This window comes from Esox lucius, chromosome 7 (assembly GCF_011004845.1).
Source record: "Esox lucius isolate fEsoLuc1 chromosome 7, fEsoLuc1.pri, whole genome shotgun sequence".
Taxonomy (NCBI): Eukaryota; Metazoa; Chordata; class Actinopteri; order Esociformes; family Esocidae; genus Esox; species Esox lucius.
Genome location: NC_047575.1, coordinates 19,054,121 through 19,079,215, shown reverse-complemented (window position 1 = coordinate 19,079,215; position 25,095 = coordinate 19,054,121). Strand labels below are relative to the sequence as shown.

The following is a 25,095-nucleotide window of genomic DNA, read 5'->3' as shown; positions in this document are numbered from 1 at the left end:
AATCATATTTATGTTGTTTACTGACAGATGCCATGGTTTTGTTGACACCTACAGATTGTTCCTAATTCAGGAGGGATGCTGGAGAGTGGAGGTGAGAACAGAGAAATAACAGTTATAGTATCAAAATCCATTGTAGATTACCAAATGGGAACCCTTCGATTACTAGAATTGTTCACTCAAACACATTTCTTATACATAGAAAGCACATCCCATAGGAATATGGCCTCAAAACACTAGGTCACATCATAAAAATATACTGTGGTGTTAGTGACTTTATATTTATTTTGGAAATAGCTAATTCTATCCTGACATTACCTGGGTTTGTATGTTTTAGACAAGGTCTGGAGTAAAGGAACGTTCTTTCAAGAAGAAGGAATCTGATAGCTGCTTATGGTTATCCAAATCAAGGAATGGTGATGCTTTCTCTACCCCTGTGGAATACCAACAAACTAACACTGATCTGCAGTGAAATTATGGTTCCTCTACAAAAATAAAAACCTAGCGAAAACATTATATATTTTTTGGAAGTATTCCGTTTAAATAATGATTTATGGGTACTAGGTTTTGTTTTTGTTCTTTGTTTACATAGTGTTTTATTTGATTAACTTGTGTTAGAAATGGTAAAGCTTATATTTAGTTGAATTTAAACCACTGATATTTATAGTATTTTATATAAAAATAAATAAAACATCAAAACATACAAAGAATTTGCACATTTATTTATTAAAAGTCAAACCTTCAAAGTACCTTGATATGAACTTTCCACACTTATTTACAGTACATCCACTTCCTGGAGCACCTGCGGAAAGACATGCCTCTTGGTCAAACCCCAGAGTAGAAAATGCATTTAAGCGATTCAGTATATTCATATCATCAATCTACACAGTATCCCGTACAACACAAATGTAACTTGGCAATCACACCGTCTTTGCTCACGGATTAAGTTACCCAACTAAGACAGTATAATCAATATGAACACCAATGGGCAGAGCATTATCAATTATAGGGAGTACCATAAATTCATTTAACCAAAATATGTTATATAGTATACCATATAGCCTGTTTCATACAACACAACCCAATGAGTAGAAACAACAGATAAGGGTGCACAGAATTATATTTCTGATGAACGTAACAGTATTAATAAAGTGATTATCAGAATATAGGTGTTTGGCTTTGCCCAACAGCTGCATAAGCACTCCATGCTTTTGGTTCAGCCGTTTCCACAGTGCTAAATGTTTCATTTTCATATGAGAAGCTTGGAAAAGAAATGTCAGTTCACAAACTATACATGTCCGAATTATAAAAAATACTTAACAACAATACAACCAACTTGTAGGTCTGGGTAATGAATGAGGGTGGTTGACTGGACAACCTTCACTTATTAAACTTCTCTTTTTCAGCTCTGAACATATCCTACTCCAAGCAACAAAATATATAATAAGAATAAATAAGAATTCCTAGACTGCAATGTCTATATAAGGAAATAATTAGGTGTTAGATGTTAGGACTGAGTAAACTACTGATTTATTAAGGCTTGTTGAACTGGGGCTGCATTAAAATATAAATACTGTATATATAAAATATTTTAGCTGTTGTATGGTGTAATTTTATGCACATTTAATTTCCAGATACATTTTGTGGAATACTAGCCACAGATGCATAAAAAATACAGCACATCGCACAATGTTTTCACAAAGGAATGGGAATAATGTTTTGTGTCACATTGTGTAAGATGAACAAAGACAAAATACTTGTTCTGTTATTGGAAAACAGTATTTGTTTGTCGCATAAATGTTGATGTTTCCAATTTTATCTGTGGAAACGACTCCCTTGTTGTGAATTTGTATTTGAAAAATTCTCCTCGACACTCACTAGTTTGAAGCCATATAATTAGTACGGACACAAGCTATTGTAACCTACACACTGAATTTGCCCTATTTTTTCTGATTTCTCACTGTGTTCGAATTTCATGACATTTTAATTGATCAGTGGCAGAGAGTTATCTACTGTGTTATGTCAAGTGACGTGCTCTGACACTATTACTGGGATACTTCTAAATAAATAGGGACTGGTAAGGATTGCCTTGTAAAGGCATCAGATCATTAAGGTACATTTAATGTAATATCTGTGAATTACAATATGATGAGGTATTTGCAGCATTTACACTAAATGATTTAGCACTTTGTATAGTCTGCCCTGCTCTCTCTACTCTAAAAGGATTCTAGTCCAGTACAGAAATGACAAAAAAATAAAAATGTTCATGATATTGGAAGAATGTTTTTTAATTGTCGTTCTTGAAAATGTTTTAGAGCAGAAAGGCACAAGCTCCACCCAGGTAATACATTATATTTTACAATTAGCAATTTGTAAAAAAAATAAAATAAAAAATAAAATGAAATAAATAAATAAAGTTAACTAATGCTGTACAGGTTTTATGCATGAGAACTTTTACCTGTTGCTCTGTGTAACTCCAGTGATAAATTCTATTTATAGGATTAACGATTAATAATCAGTAACAACACATTATCAAGTTATCTCGCTAAAGCACTTGCTATTTACAATTTAATGTGTTTAAACCCACACAATCTACTCCATTGTATCACCAGAACTTCAAAATACGCAGGAAGCAGCAAAATCCCAGATGCCAGTGAGTCTTGTAGTCACAAAAAGACAGTAGCTGTCTACCATTTCAGATATGTATTGTATAAATTGAAATGAGAGCAATTCACTATACTGTTATACATAGGCCTACCGTACTCATAAAGATGAATTATATGGTAATGAACTTGATACAGCGTCTGTCATCTCAGATTCAGCATATCTAATAGCTTACAAAGTAGGTCAAATTACATAAGCTTGTTACTTCAAAATAAAAGACAGTCAAGAGTTTTCAAATGAGCAACTCATTCTCAGAAGAAACAAAACAATCAGAACACAGGTGAAACAAAATACCATCATTGTCACTTAAAGGCAGTTGTCTTTTTTTACATTTATCCTCATAATTCTAGAAAAAATGGTACAACAAATCATTGTATGTCCTAAAAACAGACTGTCTCTTGGTGAAGGGGGACCCAGGGCAGTGGTGAAGCACGATGCCGCTGTTACCTCCTCCCGGTTTCACTTTGCTGGTGAAGTATATGTTGTTGGCACTGTCAGAGAGCTCCAGGTGCTGCTCCACAGAGAGGACGAAGTAGCCGTCGTAGCCGGGCACCTGTCCACTGGAGAGCAGCTGCTGCCTCTCCCCTTCTGTCCAGGGCAAGGAGCCCTCCTCTCCTTCCTCCAGCCTCCTCTTCTCGATGACCCAGGCCTGCTCCACTGCCCTCTGCCGTGCCATCTCCAGCACGTGCTCCCTCTCCTCCTTCTCTGTAGCCCCGTAGCGGATGTTGAAGCACAGTGTCCCATGCTGCATTTGGATGTCAGCGAAGCGCCTAGTCCTCCCGCCCATCACCGTGGTCAGCTGGGACACGGTCACGTTGACGCCATTCTCCAGGACCTGACCCGCTCCGGTGTGGCCGACGACTCCCAGGTCCCCCTCCAGCAGGCCAGGCTTGACAAAGTAGTGGGTGTCCAGACCGTCCACCGTGAAGTGCAGGCCAGATAAGTAGACTGCATTGTTTAAGACTGCTGCCACACGCCGGCTGTCCTCACTTGCCACCCCAATAATTTCGGTTGTGACGACATTATCTCTGATGGCAAACTTGACGCCCTTACCAAAGATGGAGGAGATGGCAGAGAAGCGCGGCCTCCTGCCATGCCATGCCCCCAGCTGACCACTCACTTTACTCATGGGCAGCCGGTCAAGAGAGATGAAGTTCTTGAGATGTTTCTGCAGCTCACATTGGATCCCCAACAGAACCTGGTGGACAAACAAACACGCGAAGGTCATTTAATAGTTTTAAGGATTATGAGAAGGTTATCCAATATCTTAGGATCATATTATGTGGCTGGAGATTAGGCCTTTTCAAGCTAGCATAGTCTAGGTTCAGCTCACCTTGCTAGGGTCCCAGTCCTGTGTTTTGGTTTGAGTCGTCATCATTTCGTAGGTTTGCTCCATGCTTTCCACCTCTGGCTTGGGGTAACCAGGGACAACGTTGTGGAGCTGGAAACCAAACAGTTGCAACCAACTGCTGATGTCTGGAAACAGAAGGTACCAAGTAGTCATTTACAAGGCATATTATTTTAGCTTCTGTCATGCAACAAAACTGAGATTCTGGTTTTCTTTAGCTTAAATATCGGTCTAAAGGAACTAGAGAAGTAGTGGATATTAACAACTTTAGTCTTACCTGTAGTGAACTTGGTTACATCCTGTAATTGTCCAACAGGGTAGTTGTTTTTGAAGGAGTAGAGGTTGAAAGGTTTAGGGTTGAGGCTGAGCTCCGCCCAGAGGTTATGATTGGGAGTGGTCCACCGCCCAGCCATCACATCATAATCCCGCCTCCCCAGATGGACCAGCCGGGTCAGTGGGTCATAGAGTCCGCCCTGGAACCCAATGATCAGCTCAAACGATGGGTTTGAGTCCTGGTAGATGTCTCCATATGGGGTGTAGAGAATCTCCTTAACGATATGCCCTCGGCTGCTGAAGACAGCCAGCGGCGTGCCAGAGTTATCACAAGCCACGTAGTACTCCTCCCCACTGCTCAGCTCCATGGCGATGAGGTGTCCCTGCAGGTCGTAGTAGAGCGAGTTGATCTCCGAGCTGGAGTGGTTGTACATGTGAGTTACCCTGGTGGGTTTGGTCAGGTCGGCGTAGAAGAACTGCAGTTGCCTACCGTCACTGGTCACACTGGCCACCCGCCTGCCCAGGCCGTCATAGTGGTAGTAAACGCTCTTGTTGGACACTTTGTCGAAAGCTTTGGCAAGCAGCCCGTTGGAATTGTATTCAAACATGACAGTGTCCCTCAGACGAAGGAAGCCGTCTTCATCCATTTTGTACTGAATTTCGCCGAGTCTTGTTATGCGGTCGCGCAAGTCGTAGCGCAGCGGTATTAGTCTGACACTGTTGCCATGGCTCAGTAAATTAATGTTACCATTGAGGTCGTAACTATAGCGCCACTGTGGCCTGTCATTCACAGACACAGCCTGAAGCTGACTATCAGCGTCGTACTCGTATGAGTAGCGCGTGATGTTGTTATCCACACCAATCCTGATGTCACAGACTGTGATGCGGCCCATGTTGTCATACTGCACTGTCATCCAGTAGGCAATAGATTTCAGGATCTCATACTGGACCTCAATTACTTGTCCGTTCGCATTAAAAATCTTAGTGTGCTTCATGATGTGTGTAGTGATCACTTGATTGAGATCATAGTTTATGACGCTGAATTTCCCAAACTGTTCAATCCTACCAGACACATCAACATAACGGTAAAGGTCAATAGGAAGAGGAGTTTCATTGATCATGGCCTGCATGCTGGTCACTCGGAAGTTATTATAGCTGTAGTCAAATCTAGCATTCACCAGGCCCTCCACACTAAACCTGTAGATCTGTCTGCCAACCAGTGGACCTGTGGGGAGACAAATTGAATAATGATCAATTAGAAATGTGTAAACATTTAGTAGACTAATGTTGATTTTTAAATCTGACTTGAGTTACAATAAAAATCAGAGTTATTAATCAAGTTTTCTAAGCCAGGTGTATCATGTCATAATAATTTCCCTGTGGGTCGAGTTCGATTTTTCAAGATAGTCTGAAGGACTGCACTTGCTGTCTAGATTAGCAAAAAATACATCTCTATCCATTGCTTTAGAAATGTTCTATGCTTTCAGTCCAACTTTCGCTTTAAAGACTGTCAGCAAGCTAGGCAGAGTGAGGAGACTATAAATGTAGGTCTAATTATAAATCCTTCTCAGTTTGAATTTATATTTGGTTCAAGTCATTCCAATGTTTTTTAAGGAAAGATTGGTACTAATTTGCAGTCATGTAAGCCCACACAACCATCACAATGTAATATTCATCTTCAAAGGACAAAAGTGTATTTTATTCTTACTCCAACTACCCGCAGGCTGGACTGGATGGGCTCAGGCCTTAAATTTGACTCACTAGATATGCTTGAAGACATCTAATACTAATCCAGGTTCTCAAAGGCCTTGTTCACACCCATATTGGTTACACATTATAAAACAGAGGCAAAGTACTGTATTTGTATGACTGCCTAGACTAGACTAAACTAAACTAACTAAAGCAGAATGAAAGCCACTTTAATCACTTCTGTCCTTAGGAGAAGAATATTACATTGTGACGGTTGCATGGTATTATGTGACTGCAAATTAAGTTGGAGGCTGCTGTCCTGTCATGCTTGAAATTGCAGGAGTGTGATACATTCAAAGCAATTGAATGGCAGTTAATTAATGTGGGCTTATTCATTCTCCAGTCAGCTCTGTAAAGACCTCTAACAAGATGTTCAATACCTTCATTTGGACCCAAACTTACTGAGGAACTTAAGAGCTAAAAGGCAGAGATCCAACTAAAAATATAGCCTGGCCTGCAGTCTGACACTTCGGTTGGAGTATGTGGAGACATGGTACATTCCGTTTATCATTCACACTACTGAATTGATAGTCAAGATATAAACACAGTAGCCTCCAGAATTAATGGCATCCATGGTAAAGATTAGCAAAAAGGCAAATATCCTAGAATCTTTAATTGAGGTAAAATTTTAAATTTACTGAGAAAAATAAACAAACTATTAACCAATGAAATAAATATTCAATGATCCTGATCCTGATATAGATATTTTTAAGTATCTGAGTCATTAGGAACTCTGAAGGGGGCATCCATGACTTCCTGTTTCACTGGGAAATAACTAAGACGTTTAAATCAACTGGAACCATGAGGAACCTGCTTTGAAGAGGACACGAGTTTGTATTGCAAGCACACATAGTGAAGAAGGTTCAACGGGCAAACACAAGCAGTTGGACAATTACAGAATTACATTCTATGAAGGTGTCAAAGTCTCCAAAATGGCAATTAGACACCTCCATGTAAACATGCTATTTAGATGTTGTGTCACAAGAAACTAGTCAAGACATAAAAAAAGCTATTTGGCCACGAAAGGTTGGTTTGGGCGTCGAAAGAGGGAAGGTCATGAAGAAAATATCCGACTCCCCACTGTGACATGCGATGGTAGATAATGGGAATGTGATGTTGTGAGGCTGTTTTACTTCCCAAGGCCCTGAGGAGCTGGTTAGGATACATGTCACTATACACTCTGTGAGCTGAAGAGGAAAGTCCCCCAGTGAGTGCCCAGGACTGTGGAGGATCTAAAGAGGTTCTTCATAGAATAGTCTCAGATGCCTTTTTAACTGTTCTCCCGCCTCATCAGACATTACAGTAAAAGAGTGCTGTTATCATAGCAAGGAGAGGGTGCCAATCGCTGTGACAGATTAGGAAAAAAAAACATTATTTTTGCTAATTTCTTTACCAAGGGGCCCTATAACTATTGAGAGGCTTGTATTAAAGGAGATTAAGTAAGCAATTAGCTTGGATTAAGGTCTACTGTACATACACCATATGACCAGTAAGTAGGTCTAAAGTAGGAACAGAAATGAACCAAGATTGAATAATAGCCATTTCTAGTAATATATCGGGGCTTATGAATGAGCCATCCAAATCCACCAGCCTGGCTGCATGATTCCTTCTAAAGTATTCTCAACCATGTTCTCGCCTACTTCTGTGCTTCTCTCTGCTGTCCCTGATTGCTTATTTCAGCTTTAAATCAGACTTATTGTGCCCAGGCAGTGGAGGACCTGCCCAGGCAGTGGAGGATGCTATTAAGAGCTGTTCGAGTCAATTCGTTAGCAGGAAATTGGGGTGGATCTGTGCAGGGGGCCCAGCGTTAAGACTGGTAGTCTGGTGACCCCTTACAGCGAAGCATGCTAAAGGACAGAATAAAAGTATGTGAAGCTGAGGAAATTGCTCATCAGTGCACAACAGCACTCACAATCTCCCCCGAATGAGTCCTGATTTGGCTGTCAATATAACCAATGTGCCATTCCATTATTATATTCATAGGGACTTCAAAACCCTGCAGAGTTCTATGGATTTAGCTTTGAAAATATATTTCAACTTTGCAAGATGATTAGGATACATAAGATATACAATATAATTACATATCTAATCTGATAATGCTCCTATAATTGTCATAGGTAAAAATACTGGCAGTATATGCGAGAAAAGTGCATTTATAACGGTACACACAATATCTCAAAGCAGACTTCCTTAAATCATCATAAGAATAGCTGATAGTAATGAGAGTCTACAATAAAGGATAATCCTTACCTACGCCTAAATGCCACCTCATCAAATATAGCAATAAGGCTTATTGTCTTATTACACTCTTGCTGAGGCACGTCTATTTGTCGTTTTATTTCTTACATCCTGTCACATTAAATTGGAAAATTCAATAAGCTCCTTAATAGCATTTATTTTGAATCTATCTTATCATCTTGTTGTTAGGTCATTACTGACATGTAGCTGTTTGTTTTGGTTTGTACATTATGTCAAAGTTATTCCCAATACTATTAGCTAGAAGGTTGGTCTTCATTAGGTTACCTGTCTGCCTGTAGCGGATGGTGCACATGAAGGCCTGATTCGTAAGGTGGATGGTTTTCACCCCTCCGGAGGCCTCTTCGTAGGTGTAGGTGACAAGGGTGGTGTCGTACAGGATCTCTGCCAGGCGGGACTGGCGGGTGTAGCGGTACAGGATACGGCGGCCCGTGCCCAGGTACAGGGTCTGGAGCAAGCGGCCATCATGGCTGTGGTCCTGGATCACAGAGGCTCCGTTGCTGTCTGGAGGGCTGTAGGTGTTCCTGTAGTACCCCACTGACAGCATGGACTGCAGGCTGTGACGCACCATACTGGGCATGGTCACAGACATCAGGTAGTCTGTGTGGTCGTACTCAAAGGTGTAGCGCCGCTGGCTGTGCAACAGCAGCATGACCGACTGCAGAGCACAAAAACAATAGCTTTCATTTCGCCCAGGTAGCAGACAGAGGAAATTAGGGTTGAAGGCGTTTTGCCCAGTGGTTAAATGCTCTATCCATTAGGCTTTCTTTAACCCATTATCCAGAACAACTTACGAGAGTAAACACTCATCCTACAGGACTCCTTCTAAACTCATCCTACAGGACTCCTTTTAAACTCATCCTACAGGACCCCTTCTAAACTCATCCTACATGACCCCTTCTAAACTCATCATACGGACCCCTTCTAAACTCATCCTACAGCAGTGGTTCCCAACCTTTTTCAGTTACTGTACCATCAACAGAATTTTGTTCTCATCTGAGTACCCTCCATGTAAATTTTTCTAGTAAGCCTGTGGTGTCATGAGTGTCACCCCAGTGGAGAGCCCAGGTACCCCCAGGGGGTTGGGAACCACTGTCCCACAGGACCCCTTCTAACTCATCCCAGACTGCTCTCTAATTCATATCCATTTAGAATAAACTAAAACACTTACGGAAATTGATTGTGTGCAGATCCATTCCATGTTTAATTACCTTTTCCAGGAAAGTGTAGCTCCATATCTTCCCATTGGTCCATGTTCTGGTAACCACCCTCCCATTCTCATACTCCAGTTTTTCTGACCAGTTTCCCCTCTGGATACTGGTCACCAGGCCTGCTGAGGAGTAGGTTACATTCACCTCATTGTACTTGCTGCTGGGAGACCAGACAATGGGACGACCCATGTGGTCATACAGGATCCGTAGGGTAAACTTCCGGTGATCGTCATAGATCTTGCCCACTCGTGTGGCTTGGTTAAAGTCTATGGACAGCACATTTCTGTTGTGAGCCTAGGAATGGTGAGAGCCAAGAAGGAGGAGTCATTATTGGTACAGTAAATCCTCATAATACAGAAATTAAACTAGATCTGTTGACTGTTGTTCCTTCCCCAGAGATAGCAGTGACACAACATTCATGTTATTGGAAAAAAATCCAAATACATTATTCTGTGGTGCTGATTTGTCACAGGGTTTTCACATTAGTGTAATGACTAATGAGTGTTTCACCACCACTATAAATAGATTCAGACAGACAGGCAGTAATGGAGATTAATGTTCACTCAGCTCAAAGAAATGGGCCCTAAATGCTTTTATTTCATTTAATCCTAATTGGTAGCAGGAATAAGTCAAATATCTTGTGCCTGTTCTGTAAAGGCTAGGTTACAATTGATTTCCCATTGTCACCATCTGAATAAAATTCCACAGAAAACTTCTAGGGATCCATAATATTTGAAGAAGCCATGTGTAGACCTATGAATCTCTTCCATTTTCCATGATCTGCAGTGTGTAAGAGTCCTCAAACAAACCCCAGGGAGATCCCGAAAACATGCTGCTCTGTCCCTCCCGTTGCTCACCCTCAGCCTCCGTTCATAGGCTGTGTAGTTCCCTTTAGCCTGGTCCCTCCCGTTGCTCACCCTCAGCCTCCGTTCATAGGCTGTGTAGTTCCCTTTAGCCTGGTCCCTCCCGTTGCTCACCCTCAGCCTCCGTTCATAGGCTGTGTAGTTCCCTTTAGCCTGGTCCCTCCCGTTGCTCACCCTCAGCCTCCGTTCATAGGACGTCTAGTTCCCCTTAGCCTGGTCCCTCCCGTTGCTCACCCTCAGCCTCCGTTCATAGGCCGTGTAGTTCCCCTTAGCCTGGTCCCTCCCGTTGCTCACCCTCAGCCTCCGTTCATAGGACGTCTAGTTCCCCTTAGCCTGGTCCCTCCCGTTGCTCACCCTCAGCCTCCGTTCATAGGACGTCTAGTTCCCCTTAGCCTGGTCCCTCCCGTTGCTCACCCTCAGCCTCCGTTCATAGGCCGTGTAGTTCCCCTTAGCCTGGTCCCTCCTCTGCCTCCACTCGATGACGCTGACGGCGTGCTCGCCTGGTAGAGTGATGTTGCACCTGCCCACGGTGGGACTGACCACGCCAGCTGAGATGTGGGGTTCCGTGTTTAGGGTCACCTCCATGCCGCTGGCGAACGTCACCCACAGGGAGCCATCAGAGCTAACTCGATACGTGTTCTGTGCATGCTCTGTACGGGGACACAGAGAGACGAACATTAACTCATGCAGTATAACAAAAACCAATCTATCAAATGTATTTTATAAAGTCCTTTTTACATCAGATATTTTCAATTGCTTATATAACAAGTGCTTATGTATGGATACCCAGGCTGGAATACCAAAGTGCTAGCAGTAAGTAAGTTGGGGGGGGGGGGGGGGGGGGTTGGGTGGGATGGTGCTGGTGGTTGTTTTTTATTGTTGGTGTTTACAAACCTCTCATCTAATTTCTCTTTCAATCTCATACAAAATAGCAGTAAGGCCATTATAATGTGTTGATGAGAAAACAACTGAATGAATTTGCTTCTACATTGCTGGTTACATTCCTCACTTCGCATGGCACTGTGACCGCGCTGCACAATTTGACAACAAAGTTCCAGTATGATAACATAACAAATGATATGAAGAGATAAGGAGCTGATGCAAAACCGTACTACTACCTTGGCGTAATGTATAGATTGTGCTAGCAGCAGAGAAGTTTGTGGATGTGACGAATTTCTCCCGATTGGACGTTTCTGCTTCCACCCGCACGGATTTCTCCATATTGCTGTGGAAACTGCTGACCTCCCCCGTTGGCAATGTGACATTGATAAGATGACCATCAGCATTATACCTGGTCAAAGACACGTCAAGTCAAATACACTCCCAAACAATGTCACGTGGCTCTTACAACACCTTGTGCAGTGAAAAGGTTTCCATGGATTCCAGAACATTCCCTTCCTCTGTTCCCCCGGCAGAACCACTGGGTGTCAGTATAACAATGCTGATGGAACAAAAGAGCCAATGAGGTATGACCTCCAGTGGCAGTCTTACTACAGGACACTGAGGACACTCTTAGAATGGGGTTTGAGGATTTAAGCTTTTTTCACGGGGACACAATAAAGGGGTGGTTGCGCTGCCCATCAAACCAAATGAACGGGAGAGAAATAAAGAGGCAATAGAAAGGATTCTTCGCCCCTGACATCTGAACAGATTTTAAACCCAAAGCGCCCCAGAACAAATCCCTCAAAATGCCTACACAAACATTTTATATAATCACACTATTCTCTTTGAGGCTTTAAATCACCAAAAAAAAAAGAATACAATTTCTGCAGGCCATCCCCTAGAATTGCCCCAATGAGAGAAAAACATAATCTAGGAAATAATCTTCTATTAGAAAATGCATTTATATCAAAACATTTTCTGCCAATCTAATTTATATAGCTTTTAAATGTCACGCATTCTGAACACTCACTGAAAACCTGCAATACTGCAGCATAACGTTACTGTATTATATCAGTGTAAGGTGCCGAAGCAATTCCAACTTCACACTGGCAGACGGGGGACAACAACATCGCTATGATCGGAAGGACACTTAAAGTATATTCTTTAGCAGAATGACACTGACGTGAATCGACAGATAGAAAAGAAGGGGCATGATGGAATACTCACTCATAAACTGTTGTCCAGGCATTCTCATTGCTCATGGTTGCCAGGAGACCCGAGTTGCCATGGTAGCTGATCAGTGCCAGGTCATGCGCCAGGGCAGAGACTTTCTTGAGGACGCCCCCGTTGCTGACAGTCAGCCAATAGACCTGACCCCCGGGCACCAGCAGCCAGAGGGGCAAGCCATTGGCATCGCGGCGAACGTGAACCGCGCTGCCGTCGCCGGAGACCACAGCGCTCACATCTCCCTCGCCTGTGTAGGTGAAGTTATAGATGTAGTCCCCTGTGACTAGGCTGCGGGTGTGGATGTGGGTGCCGTTCACACTGAACAGATAAAGCTCCTGGTCCACAACGGACGTGATCTCATACATGCTGTTTTGGTTGAGCTGGGGCCTGTTAGGAGACAGGGCCCTGATGCGGTTGTTTCCCAGATCAGAGATGTACAGAGTCCCGTTAGGGGAAACAGCCAGAGAGGAGGGAGCTTTCAGCTTGGCATCGCGGGCATATCCACCATCCCCTGGGGGAACAAAACAATGCAGAGTTTGAGCATTCAACTAGCTAAGGTGGAATACATTTAACAGCACTATTTACACTAGTACAAAGAGATCCAATACCTAATGCTCAAAAGATAAGCAAAAAATATTGTATATAGGGACATGAAAGGATTAGCCTGTTGCATAGAACTTATAAAAGCTCTAGTCTATCGTGGCTGATCACATTTTCTTAACAATCCTTTTTTAAACGACATGGTTCCTACATCTGCAGCAACCCCTCTTTATTTGCTTTTACATGGAGATGGAAGAGGATGCTAGCTCTTTCAGACACCATAATGTCATCAGAACAGGAACCGGTGGTCACCAGATTGTGTCCTGACTGAGAATGCTCATATCAATTTCCAGGTACCGGCGGCAAGAAGAAAATAGGGACGCACCTCATAAGAAAATGAGGTATACCAATGTTATTTAGTTTGTCCTTTATGAGAGTGCAAATGGCACATGTAGCAGCAGTGAATTGTCCCTGTTCCATTGATTTCAATACAATATCAATGTGATTTATTAGGTTAATCTACATGCACTATTGATTGCTGTGAAACACACTAATCAATTTAAGTCTGGAGTGACCGCTTGGTAAATGTTGATGCATGAGCAGTTTTTAAGGTTACTAATTTAGCAAATTACAAGCAACATGAACATAAGTGTTACACAAATGTATAGGGAGCCCTTTTTTAAACCTGGCTGTCAGCATATCATATCTTACTGTATTTCAGCAAATCTGGAATTTAAAACCAGTGCTTTGACACTTGGCTATAAATAAAAAAACGTTGCGACAGAATAGCTTTCCAAATGTGTGTTAGGAATAAAAATAGTTACTATAATTTTTTTTTTACAGTATTCTATTTAATCATATAAAAATGAATCCTATAAAGAAATGCGTCGTGACCACTGTAAATGCAATAATAGATATTGAGCTATTTGGAATGCAAAATAACAATAATACAATTGTATTACAAACTATCCTTATTTGTTAACATACTGCTCTTAGAGCTTTTGTTTAAATGAAATTGGACACCCCAGTATTCAATACCACCAAGAGGATATCGACACTAAAACTCACTAGCCTCATCTGATCATAGTGCTCGCTTCCATCCTGTTTTTGCCAGCTCCAGGTGGTGCAATGGACACGGGGCTGAATTTTTCAGTCGAATCGACATCTGCAATGACCTTTTCAGTATATGTGCTTAAACCCCATTTGAAAACCTGTGGTTTGAATTGAAGAGGGCAGTCCATAAGGACAGAGAAGATATCTAGACAGATGTGCAGGAATGGTCTAAGATCCCTACCAATCTGTTCTACAGTACAGACAATATAAACATTTTAGTTCCGGGTTTGTTATCCTTGCCTGGAGAGTGTTTACTGAAAACTGTGGTGGCTATAATTTTCAGTCAAATTGTTTAGACTTTATGTTTTGTTGAACAAAATCTCTTTCAATGGAGACATAAATTCCCCATTTTCTTTATGCATAATACACAGCAGTTCGATATTTACGTTTGTTTCATACAATATTACTTGCACATCCTCATCAAAACAATACTTACAAAAGTGAGATGTCAAATGATGTGGACATGAATAAATAAACCTCGGATAAACTTAGGGAGTATCGAGTAAAAGGCAAATAAACTTCTCAGCACTCAGCTGAGCTATTTCGCACATTCGACGGTTTTTGTTTGTCAACCTAGGCAGCCGAAACCATAAACACCGGGGCGGGTTACAACAGTTCCAAACTATTGCTCCAGAGCATGTCGATTCAAGCAGCCTCTCTGCAGGCTTCTGATAGCCCACTGGAGTGAGTCGTGATGGCGTTCACAGCAGGGGACCCACCGGAGTAGCAGTCACAGTTGGGGTCGATCTTGCAGTCACACTCGGTGGGCGCCCCGGCCACCACAGAGATCTCCCCGTTGGTGGTGACCTGCTGGATGCGGTTGATCTTCCTCTCGTCTGTCTCAGCAATGAAGAGCGTGCCTTGGTGGGATACGGCGATGGCCTTAGCTCCTTCCAGGGTGGAGTGGACAGCTGCCTTGCTGACCAGATAGTGGTCGATCCCGGGGACCTGGCAGTGGATGGGTCGGCCGGCCACAATCCTCACCTGGCTGCTCTCTGACACTTGGATCACTATGTTGTTGTCCAGGATGTAAAGGGAGTTGTCCATGGGGTTGATAGCCAGGTAGGTGGGCCATTCTAGACGGACCTAGAGCAAGGAAATGAAATGTTTCCTTTGATTACATAGTAATACATTTTATACAGTGTTTGGAAAACTAAGTAGCAAGTATAGCACATCAACTGCGTAGACTTGTTGGGCATAGTCTGTGTCATACATTCACCAGCCTCGAGCAGGTCATTTGAAATAGAGGTCATACTGTGAAAAAAGGGGTAATGTCACTCTAAGGTAATTTCTGGACGTGTGCTCACACAGTGTTCCCCTGAGACTCAGCTAAGGACACCTATTTGAAATAAAAAGCTCCATGGCACAGTTCTGTAGGTGTGAGTGGGATACTTAAGGGTGTTGGATAAAGTCCTATTAAAGAAACGTACCCATATAATCACCCCTGTGTTTAATTGGATCATGAAAAATCATTCTTCCACCACAAATAATGTGTAGTAAGTGTTCCTTCACAATAGGGGTGAATGATTCAGATTGGTGGAGGATAAAATTAGTTGCCATCTCACCTTCAAGCACTCTGAAATTATCTGACGAAAGGGGCTGTATAAATGCGAGTCAAATGTCCGTGAATGAAAGGAACCCGTTCGGGAATAATTTGACACTTCTCTACACTAGTAAGCAAAATATACTGACAGCATTATGTCCATCCATTCTACACAAAGGAAATGTCATTTACCACTTGTCATTTGAACACCTGTTGTGAGAGAAGCCCAATTCATACTAATCAGAAAACAGATCCTCCCCAAAAGAACGGTAATTGACATTAAGTATTTTCCTCTTCCGTGCTTGAAAAAACTAAAATGAATGCAACCCACTCCATTTAAAATCTGGGCTGTTTGCACGGCAGTGTGGGATGGTGTGACGTCACGTATGTTAATACACTATTGTTTCCCTTTACTTTGTACCTGATCCTAATCTAATCCTAATCTGTTTGCACTGACTCAATACAAACTCTGTCCTAACCCTTCTAAATAAAGTGCTTTATTATGCACTTGCAGGCATCTCATTTTCTAGGGGATGGGGACCAGAGAGTTATGCCTTATTGCACTGTAAAGCCTTGAGTGGTGGATAGGATGAAGTATTGAACTTCCTTTGTCTCTTAGATCTCTCCAGCCTGCTATTGTTTTCAGAATGGCTCCAGGGGGAGAAAGACGATGTTCTGGAGAATGACACAATGCTTCCCTTCCAGTGATGCAACAACTAAATAACACTCATCTGCCTCCTGCAAAGCTTTGGTCCAAGCTGAGGTCACAGTTTGAATTGATTGTCAAATGCTTTAGGAAGCCTTTCCTAGGTCACTGCATGTTAAGCGGCTTTGCACACACAAAAACATGTAGGATGATTTCTGGAAAAGGGAATACATTGCAAAATCTATATACAAACTAAAACCACACAGTAGATTTCAAATGGCCAACATCCTGTAATACTGACCATTACCGTGATTAGAGGCCGTGCCCGATTTGATTTGATTGTCAAATAGTGAAAGACAACGTTTGCATGTGAGTTACATGAAGAGGAGTGGGAGAAAGATGGCTTGCAGATTATCTTGAAGATGAAGTCGCTGGAAATCATTTCACTGTGCAATAAATCAGTGTAAAGAGCCTCATTGAAGAAAAAAAATTAAATAAATAAAAAGGAATTGCCAGAAAATAAAAGCCATGAATGCAAAGTCTGAAATATGGACAGTAAAAATAACAGTTGCAGGCAAGATATCATCCAAATTTTAAGCATTTCATTTAATGCTTGTCCTGCCGCTTCTCATATGACTGAACAACTGCCTACAGGAATATTAAGCAGTATCAATGACTGGCTTATTGAGATGTAAAATAAGATTTAATTCTCAAGATTCCACAGTGTCCTATATGTATTAAGGTTTAATTAAGTTGGTATACATTATATATATGTGTATACCTAAGTCCCTGCTGCATTCAAATGCTCTGGATGAAGGACATGCCCATAATGATATAGTTAGTATAGTTAAGTATGTATGCATATTTCCAAAAGCATTTTAATGGGTTTTTCAACACATCATCCAGCCCAGTGATGTGCAAGGATAATCTTTCGACAGGAGCAAATCTGGGCATAAGATGAGAATTGTGTGCTTCTTATGTTTTGAGCCCTTATGGGGGCACACCAGTTAATTTCCCTGTTCCATATTCAAAGCTGTGAGACACACACACAGATGTGGGTCAATGTGCTGCGTTGCTGTAAATAAGACAGAGAGACCAGGAGAGGAGAGAGAGACAGAAGTGGAAGAGAAGAATAGACGGAGGGGTAGAGAGAGGGAGAGATAAAGAGAGAGGTTAAGAGAAAACGTGGTCCGTGGAGAAAGAGTGACTGTAGGGCATATCTCTGCAGCCCTCTCTGAAGGTTAGCCAGCCTCAGCATTTTTACAACTTTTGGTGAGAACTTAATAAAGGTGGTTTCCTATAGCGAGGTCCGGGGGCTGAGAATAATTGCTCTCAGGGTTAGGGTGCATCCCATGCCGGTACGGGTCTCAGCAGCTCATGAGAGCAGGAACAGCACCAAGAATCTCATTTTCCATTAAAAGGGACCATTCAGCTACCGAGGCGAGTTAATCGTAGCAGGAACATTTCAAAAGACGTGTCCTTCTTACTCAGACCCTCCATTTTTATAAGTGGGACAGATATGTCTTTTATTATGTTTTACTTCTTGGACTTTATCAATTGCTAACCACAAAAATATGATTTTAATGCTTTGCTACAGTACTTTTAAGTGACCGTGTAAAGGTTAAAAGACATTTCTTGCATGATATGAGATCCTTAGAACTAAAATAGTAAATAAATCATAGATAAGGGTACAGAATAGTTATTGAAATACCATTCTGTTAATTTAGCGTCGTCTCTGAAAAAGACGACGCTTCCTAACTGTGTGTGTTTGTGTTCAGCCGTCTAGTCATGTCACCTGTGAAATATCCATGCGGGCGTCACAGCTTAACGGCTGAGTGGACGTCAGGCCGTTGGAACCAATGACAGTTGATATAATTCCCTTCCCATTGATCTTGCGAATCATGGTTCCATCAACAAAGTAGATGAATCCCTGCTTGTCTACTGCAATCCCTGTTGAAGGAGAAGGAAAGACAGTTCATTACTGCAACTCAGTATCAAAGAAAAAGCGGTAACACTTTATTTGGATGTTCAGTAAGATGTCTAAACAAGGTGGAAATTGCCTGAGTTTTATGACAATATTAAAAGCTTGATAATACATTTGATGACAATTTATGACAACATTCACCAGACTGTGTTTATGGAGGAGCCCAGTCAAGTGACACAGACTGCTTATGACAATCATAAGAAGGCATAATTACTGAACTACCTTCAAAAGGGAGAAAATGAAATACATTTCTTGCTGACAATACTTTACTGTAGCCTACAGTAGGTAATAGTGAGCCTGAAGAATGTTTGCTTGAATTATCCACTAAAATCCTTCAAAGAGCTGTGAGCAGTGAGACAAAAAGACTGTTTTGAAAGAGACCCCATTAAGGAGTAACAGATTGCAGCAGCAGTCTATTCATTCTCTCATCACATTGTTGTGGTGAGCAGCATGGCTCCATGGTGGAGTGAGGAGGCATGCAACTACTTTTATCCCTGTCACCAGCCCCCTTCTTCTCAAAGGGATGGGTGCTGCATGATAATATGGCTAATTCATTTCATCAAATGTCTGGGTATCATCTGATCACTGAAAGCTGAGTCTCTAGTGCAGTCGTTCTCAAACTGGGGGCATGTGGCGATAGTAAGATCTGTGACCAGTATTTGCATTTATTCTCCAAAAGCAACATCAACAGATTAAAAGGATCTTGGCCAAGGTATTTGTTGAATAACTTTAAATGATGTAATACAATACAAATACACTATATAGTAACAAACAATTTATGCTCTAAATCCTCGGCAACATGGCCATTGGAGGCTAACATAGAATTGATAATACTTAGTATATAATTAGTAATTTAAGCCTTAAAAATGCAATGTTTTCTGTCTGCCTCAGGGCAAAAACGCAAGATATTTGCCAAAACATCTTTGTGTCCCTTGATAAAATATGTAGAATTCCAGAAAATGTTATGGACCCCCCAACACATTTTCCAAAAGAAATGCTCCTATCCGGGGCTCAATGCTTGCTATGTTAAATCATGCATTTCTGAAATCCTAGTAAAAGTCCTATTCTCCATTGCTTCTGAATGTGAGTCGGTCCCTGATGATCTTGCTTGAAAAAAATATAGGCTCCCGGACCTAAAAAGTTTGAGAATCACAAAGCAATGCAGATTCTTGGTTGTATTCTGCTAGCTCTCCAATTTCGCCAACCCTCTCCAATCCCAATGAATGAAGCAGCTTTAATCATCTTAGAGGAGCTTACATCATTAAAACCAAATCTGACATTTCAGATTGAAAAAGGTTCAAGGCAACAATTTGTCTAGTTGCAGCATGCATTGTGTTTATTGAAAAAGATGCCAAAAACAGTCAACACAGAAACTGTGGATGACAGCCTACTGAGTTGCATCCCTCTCTGTGAATGAAAAGAATGTGTTCAGAGTAAAATGTTAAAATATAAAAATGTATACTCAATGGCACAGAGAAATCAGACAATGTAATTCTGCTATTAATCCTTGTACCACTCAAGGTCAGGTGGAGATTTCCTGTTGGACTCAGCCACTTAGTAAGTCTGGTGGGCCGAATGGCAACACAACGGCCTCTTCCTGGGACTGGCCTTGGACCTAGTGGCTTAAGTCCATGTCTATAGTGTTTACATCAGGGCTGGCCAGCCAACTCCCTCAGAGGCACAGCTGTCAGTTATTTCTCATTCAACCACTGGTCAGGCCTGAGAAACCATGTCTGTGGCCTCACTGCTCTAACCAATCAATGATTAAACCAATAAATGAATAGAGATATATTTTGACACACTGCAAACAAATGACAGTGAAATCCTAAAGATATCTTTTGTGGCTTTCCAGCAGGATGAACTAATTCTGCACTTGACAATATTATATCCTCAAATAATTTATACAAAGGGTGATAAACTAATTTAGTTTAGGACACAGGGATTCAGAGGAGGATATTTTTAAGTGATTGCCAGACAACCCATGAATACAGTAATATAACTTAAAAATGCATACATTAAGAATCCACACATAACTGAAATACTAAAAATTATTCAAACAACATTTGTGCCAATTCTTCTTATTTACAGACTTTATTATTGAGCTTAATTCAATGAAATATCATCCTCTTCATCTAGTTAATTATGCATGATGTGGGATGATATGTGTTCCCCTCACATCATTCAGTGTCCCAAACCACAGAACGAATTGTAGCATGGTACCATAAAACAACCCTAAAAAAAAAAAAAACTATTTCAACTAAATCTTAGTTTGGTCTAATTAGAATTCTGATGTACAAAAGCAATCAATGAACTGTAAATATCTGTGGCCCTTGGGGCGAATCTGGGCAACACGTTAACTTATCAGATCTAAGGATTAGTCCCAATCTTACATGTGCAAATGCTGGGTTGACGTAAAATGGATTTTGGTGATGTTGTCGATGGAATTATTGACCACTACTACCTCAGACTGAGGTCCTCTCCGGTTTCCATATATTGACTGAAACCTAGGGTTAGAAGTGGAGGGAGGATTTAAACCGGGTCTAATATTTTAAGCTGTCCTCTACTAGTACGCCTAATGTATGCAGTAACTGCATTGCTGTAGTGTTTATGTAACAGGATTATGTGAAATATTCAAAACGTAATCTTTAGATGCAAATGTAATTTCTCTATGGTAGTAAATAAACTAAACTACTGACACTGTTACATGGTAACTACTGTATGCATACGAGAGGTCTAAAAGTAGCACTAAATAGATTCATGATCCAGAGATGATTGATTAAGCCCTATGTAATTTAATCCTGCCTAGGTTACCTTTTTGAATACCCTGGCCCCAAAACATTTGCCTGAAGAGGTACAGCCATTGCTGAACGAGAGAGACCAAATAATTGATTGCACAGACAAAAATAATGCTACTTCAGATGCCAGGAGTCCAAAGCTATTACCCTTGGTAACATGTAAAATTTCACAGCACAAGCTTAGGTGGATGCCCCCGGGGGAGAGGGTGGGAAATGAGATGATAAATTGACCAGTCACCATGTCTGACCCGCTGTTAATACTGTACCTCTCACATTAAAATACAAAATAAAAAGGGAAAACATTAATTTTGAGGAAAAGCTCTTGACCCTGATCCATCTCTGGACCCCGCCGCTGGGGCAAAGCGCAGTATATCCAAGGCGGCCGGGCAGTGCTGACTGGTGCCTCTCCCAGGCTTCCACAGCCAGTTGCTCCACATCAGAGAGACTGATCTGTTGGTTCTGCCTTAACGTACAGTACGTGTGTTCACGGATGACTGCTCCTGCCACTTTCACGCACACGCCTCCTCATTAAAGCAGCACAGCCTCGGTGCCGTCTCGCACTGATAACGCAGCGTGTACACGGCCTGTGGAATGACTGCACGGACAGCTCTTGTTCTCTCTGGAGAGGACTTTGTTGTGTGGCAGCTTGATTCCTGCACCACACGGGAGGTCGATAATTGGCCATATACTGTTTGTTTGAGCTGAGAACTGACACAAACGTGGCTCAAAATGGTTTTGATTTTCTTTGTAGCACTGCCATATTAGATGTAAACCACTGCATTTGTGTATCTAGTATACAGTGGGGAGAACAAGTATTTGATACACTGCCGATTTTGCAGGTTTTCCCACTTACAAAGCATGTAGAGGTCTGTAATCTTTATCATAGGTACTCTTCAACTGTGAGTGACGGAATCTAAGACAAAAATCCAGAAAATCACATTGTATGATTTTTAAGTAATTCATTTATCATACTCACACATAGCATTATGGTTAACATTAGGTTGTGTGTCCACCCTGTTGGCTTAACATGCAGTTATGTTGGTGTTTTCATTATAAATTATTTAATGAGTACAAAGTGTTAAATTACATATTAAAACCTGGAATAAATATCACCCTTAAATATCTTTATCTCAACAGAACAATATGTTAATGTCCATAACAGGGTGGACATATAGCATTGTATAGCATTTTCTTGGAAATATTATGAATAAAATGCCTGAGCATGACCAATATAATTTCCTTAAAGTTTAACATGTCCTTATAATGGCAACATAGTTAAAAGTCTAAAACACATACAATTGTGATCAAAAGTTTGTATACCCTGGCAGAAATTGTGACATTTTGGCATTGATTTTGAAAATATGACTGATCATGCAAAAAAAGCTGTCCTTTATTGAAGGACTGTGATCATATGAAGCCATTTATTATCACATAGTTGTTTGGCTACTTTTTGAGTGAAGAGAAATCACCCAAAAGTTGACATACCCTTGAATGTTTGGCCTTGTTACAGACACACAAGGTGACACACACAGGTTAAAATGTCAATTAAAGGTTAATTTCCCTCACATGCAATTAGTGTCTGTGAATAAACAGTCAATGAGTTTGCTAGCTCTCACGTGGATGCACTGAGCAGGCTAGATACTGAGCCATGGGGAGCAGAAAATAACTGTCAAAAGACCTGCGTAACAAGGTTATGGAACTTTATAAAGATGGAAAATGATATATAAAGATATCCAAAGCCTTGCAAATGCCAGGAAGTACTGTTCAATCACTTATTAAGAAGTGGACAATTCAGAAATCTCTTGATACCAAGAAAGATTTCAGCCAAAACTGCCAGAAGAATTGTTTGGGATACAAAGAAAAAACCCACAGGTAACCTCAGGAGAAATACAGTCTGCTCTGGAAAAAGACTGTGTGGTTGTTTCAAGGGTTACAACATCTTGACATGCCTCACAGCCTCTGGCACACTGTAATTTGGAGTGACAAGACCAAAATAGAGCTTTATGGTCACAACCATAAGCGCTATGTTTAGAGAGGGGTCAACAAGGCCTATGGTGAACAGAATACCATCCCCACTGTGAAGCTTGGTGGTGGCTCACTGGTGTTTTGGGGGTGTGTGAGCTGTGAATGCACTGGGAGTTTTGTGAAAATGAATGGCAAAATGGATGCAGCATGTTATCAGAAAATACAGGCAGACAATTCGCATTCTTCTCTTCTCTTGGACTTTCCAGAACGACAATGTCCCTAAGCACAAGGCCAAGTTGACCCTCCAGTGGTTACAGCAGAAAAAGGTGAAGGTTCTGGAGTGACCATCACAGTCTCCTGACCTTAATATCATCAAGCCCCTCTGGGGAGATCTCAAACGTGCAGATCATGCAAGACGACCAAAGACTTTGTATGACCTGGAGGCCTGTATGACCTGGAGACAAATGGACAGCTATACCACCTGCAAGAATTCAGGGCCTCATAGACAACTATTACAAAAGACTGCACACTGTCATTGATGCTAAAGGGGGCAATACACAGTATTAAGAACTAAGGGTATGCAGACTTTTGAACAGGGGTCACTCATGTTTTCTTTACAAATGTATTAACAATTCTCAAAGGGTATGCAAACTTTTGAGCACAACTGTATCTAGATTTCTCATGCTAGAAGCTATGGAGACTTCCAGGAATCACTCCTAACCAACTGTGTATTGGTTATAAACCCATAAGGTACCTGAGGTACTGTAAACTCATTTTTAATGCAATTGGAACAGAAGACAAATATTTTATCATGCTTTTTGTCTATACTCTCACAAACCACAGCTTTCAGTCAATCAGAATTCAAGATTTGAACCACCCACATAATAAACAACTGTCAGATTTCCGTGGGGTGAGCACCATTGACTGCTCTTAAGTATTGATTGAAACTATCTTTGAGAGTGTGCCACTTAATATTGTTTGGGCAAGACTTTCTAAAAGCACATTTTTGTTCTGAGTAGTCTATTATGAAGCATGTGGACAAGGTGTCAGGTTATCAGACATTTGAATCAGTCTGTCAATGCTCTTATCTTTCCTTAAAAGCATATTTACTCCGTAAGAGCCCTAGTCACTCACATATCAGTGTGAAATTCTTAATCCACTTATTTTACCTTTTTCTTGCTAAGACGCATCAACCAGCAGCTTGCTTTTACCTTGGCTATGCATTATCTGATGGATAAATGCTTCTAATCTCTCGATGATAGGCCATGTAAACGTACTGTATGTTGATCTGCCATGATACAACAGGATGCGTGAGATCAAGGAGAATTAGTTGCTGTGTTTTTTCTCCATTGGTTATTTAGACAAATCATGATTTTCCAAGTATTAGCATCTTTGGAATTTCAGGAGGGGAGGAGAGCACATAGTAAAAAAATTAGCAAAGAGAGAGATTGAAGGTTGCTTATCAATCCTGTATGGACTCAGAAGTTTATCGAGCATCTAACAAATTACACAGGACTTTAGTTCTGGTTTAACTAGGATTACAGGGCTAGTTACCCATCTTCAAAGGACATGCACAATAGTCAGTGCATGTTCAGCCTGTTGGCTGCTTCTCTGTGAGTCTCAGTTGGCTTACACTATATGTGCCAGCAAAACTCCCAGAACTGTGGAGGTCCCTGGTTCTGTTGATTAGATTTGATGTTACATATTTTTAATCTCACTTGGTTTTTTATTAGAAACCTACCAGCAGCAATTTTTACCTATCCCCATCCTCTCCCCTAACTCAAGGGGACATCATATTTATAGTGCTACCATCAGCTAACTATTGTATAAATACAGAGAAGCTTGAAATGTCCTTTAAGTGCTGGATTTTTACGAATAGTCTGTTCATGAAATTATGTCCAACCTTACAAAACCCATAGATCTCCCATCTTTCCAAGCATACCATCCTTCTGCCATATTCTGCCATAAATCTCTTATCTCCCGTGGTGTCTACCAATGGACTTAAACCTACCCATCTGCAATGCTTCTGCTGTAATTGC

The 25,095-nt window shown here is 41.3% G+C and overlaps 1 protein-coding gene across 1 annotated transcript in view; it reads right to left on the bottom strand.

Annotated features, from left to right (window-relative positions):
• Positions 1–702: 702 nt before the first annotated feature.
• tenm1 (teneurin transmembrane protein 1) overlaps positions 703–25,095 on the bottom strand; it is a 228,936-nt gene continuing 204,543 nt past the window's right edge. The window contains 11 exon segments of the mRNA XM_020048425.3: positions 703–3,133; positions 3,136–3,859; positions 3,995–4,137; positions 4,287–5,507; positions 8,555–8,945; positions 9,499–9,792; positions 10,776–11,011; positions 11,480–11,652; positions 12,471–12,981; positions 14,843–15,209; positions 18,108–18,262. Of these exon segments, the coding sequence (XP_019903984.2) occupies positions 3,105–3,133; positions 3,136–3,859; positions 3,995–4,137; positions 4,287–5,507; positions 8,555–8,945; positions 9,499–9,792; positions 10,776–11,011; positions 11,480–11,652; positions 12,471–12,981; positions 14,843–15,209; positions 18,108–18,262 (4,244 nt within the window). The 3' untranslated portion in view covers positions 703–3,104.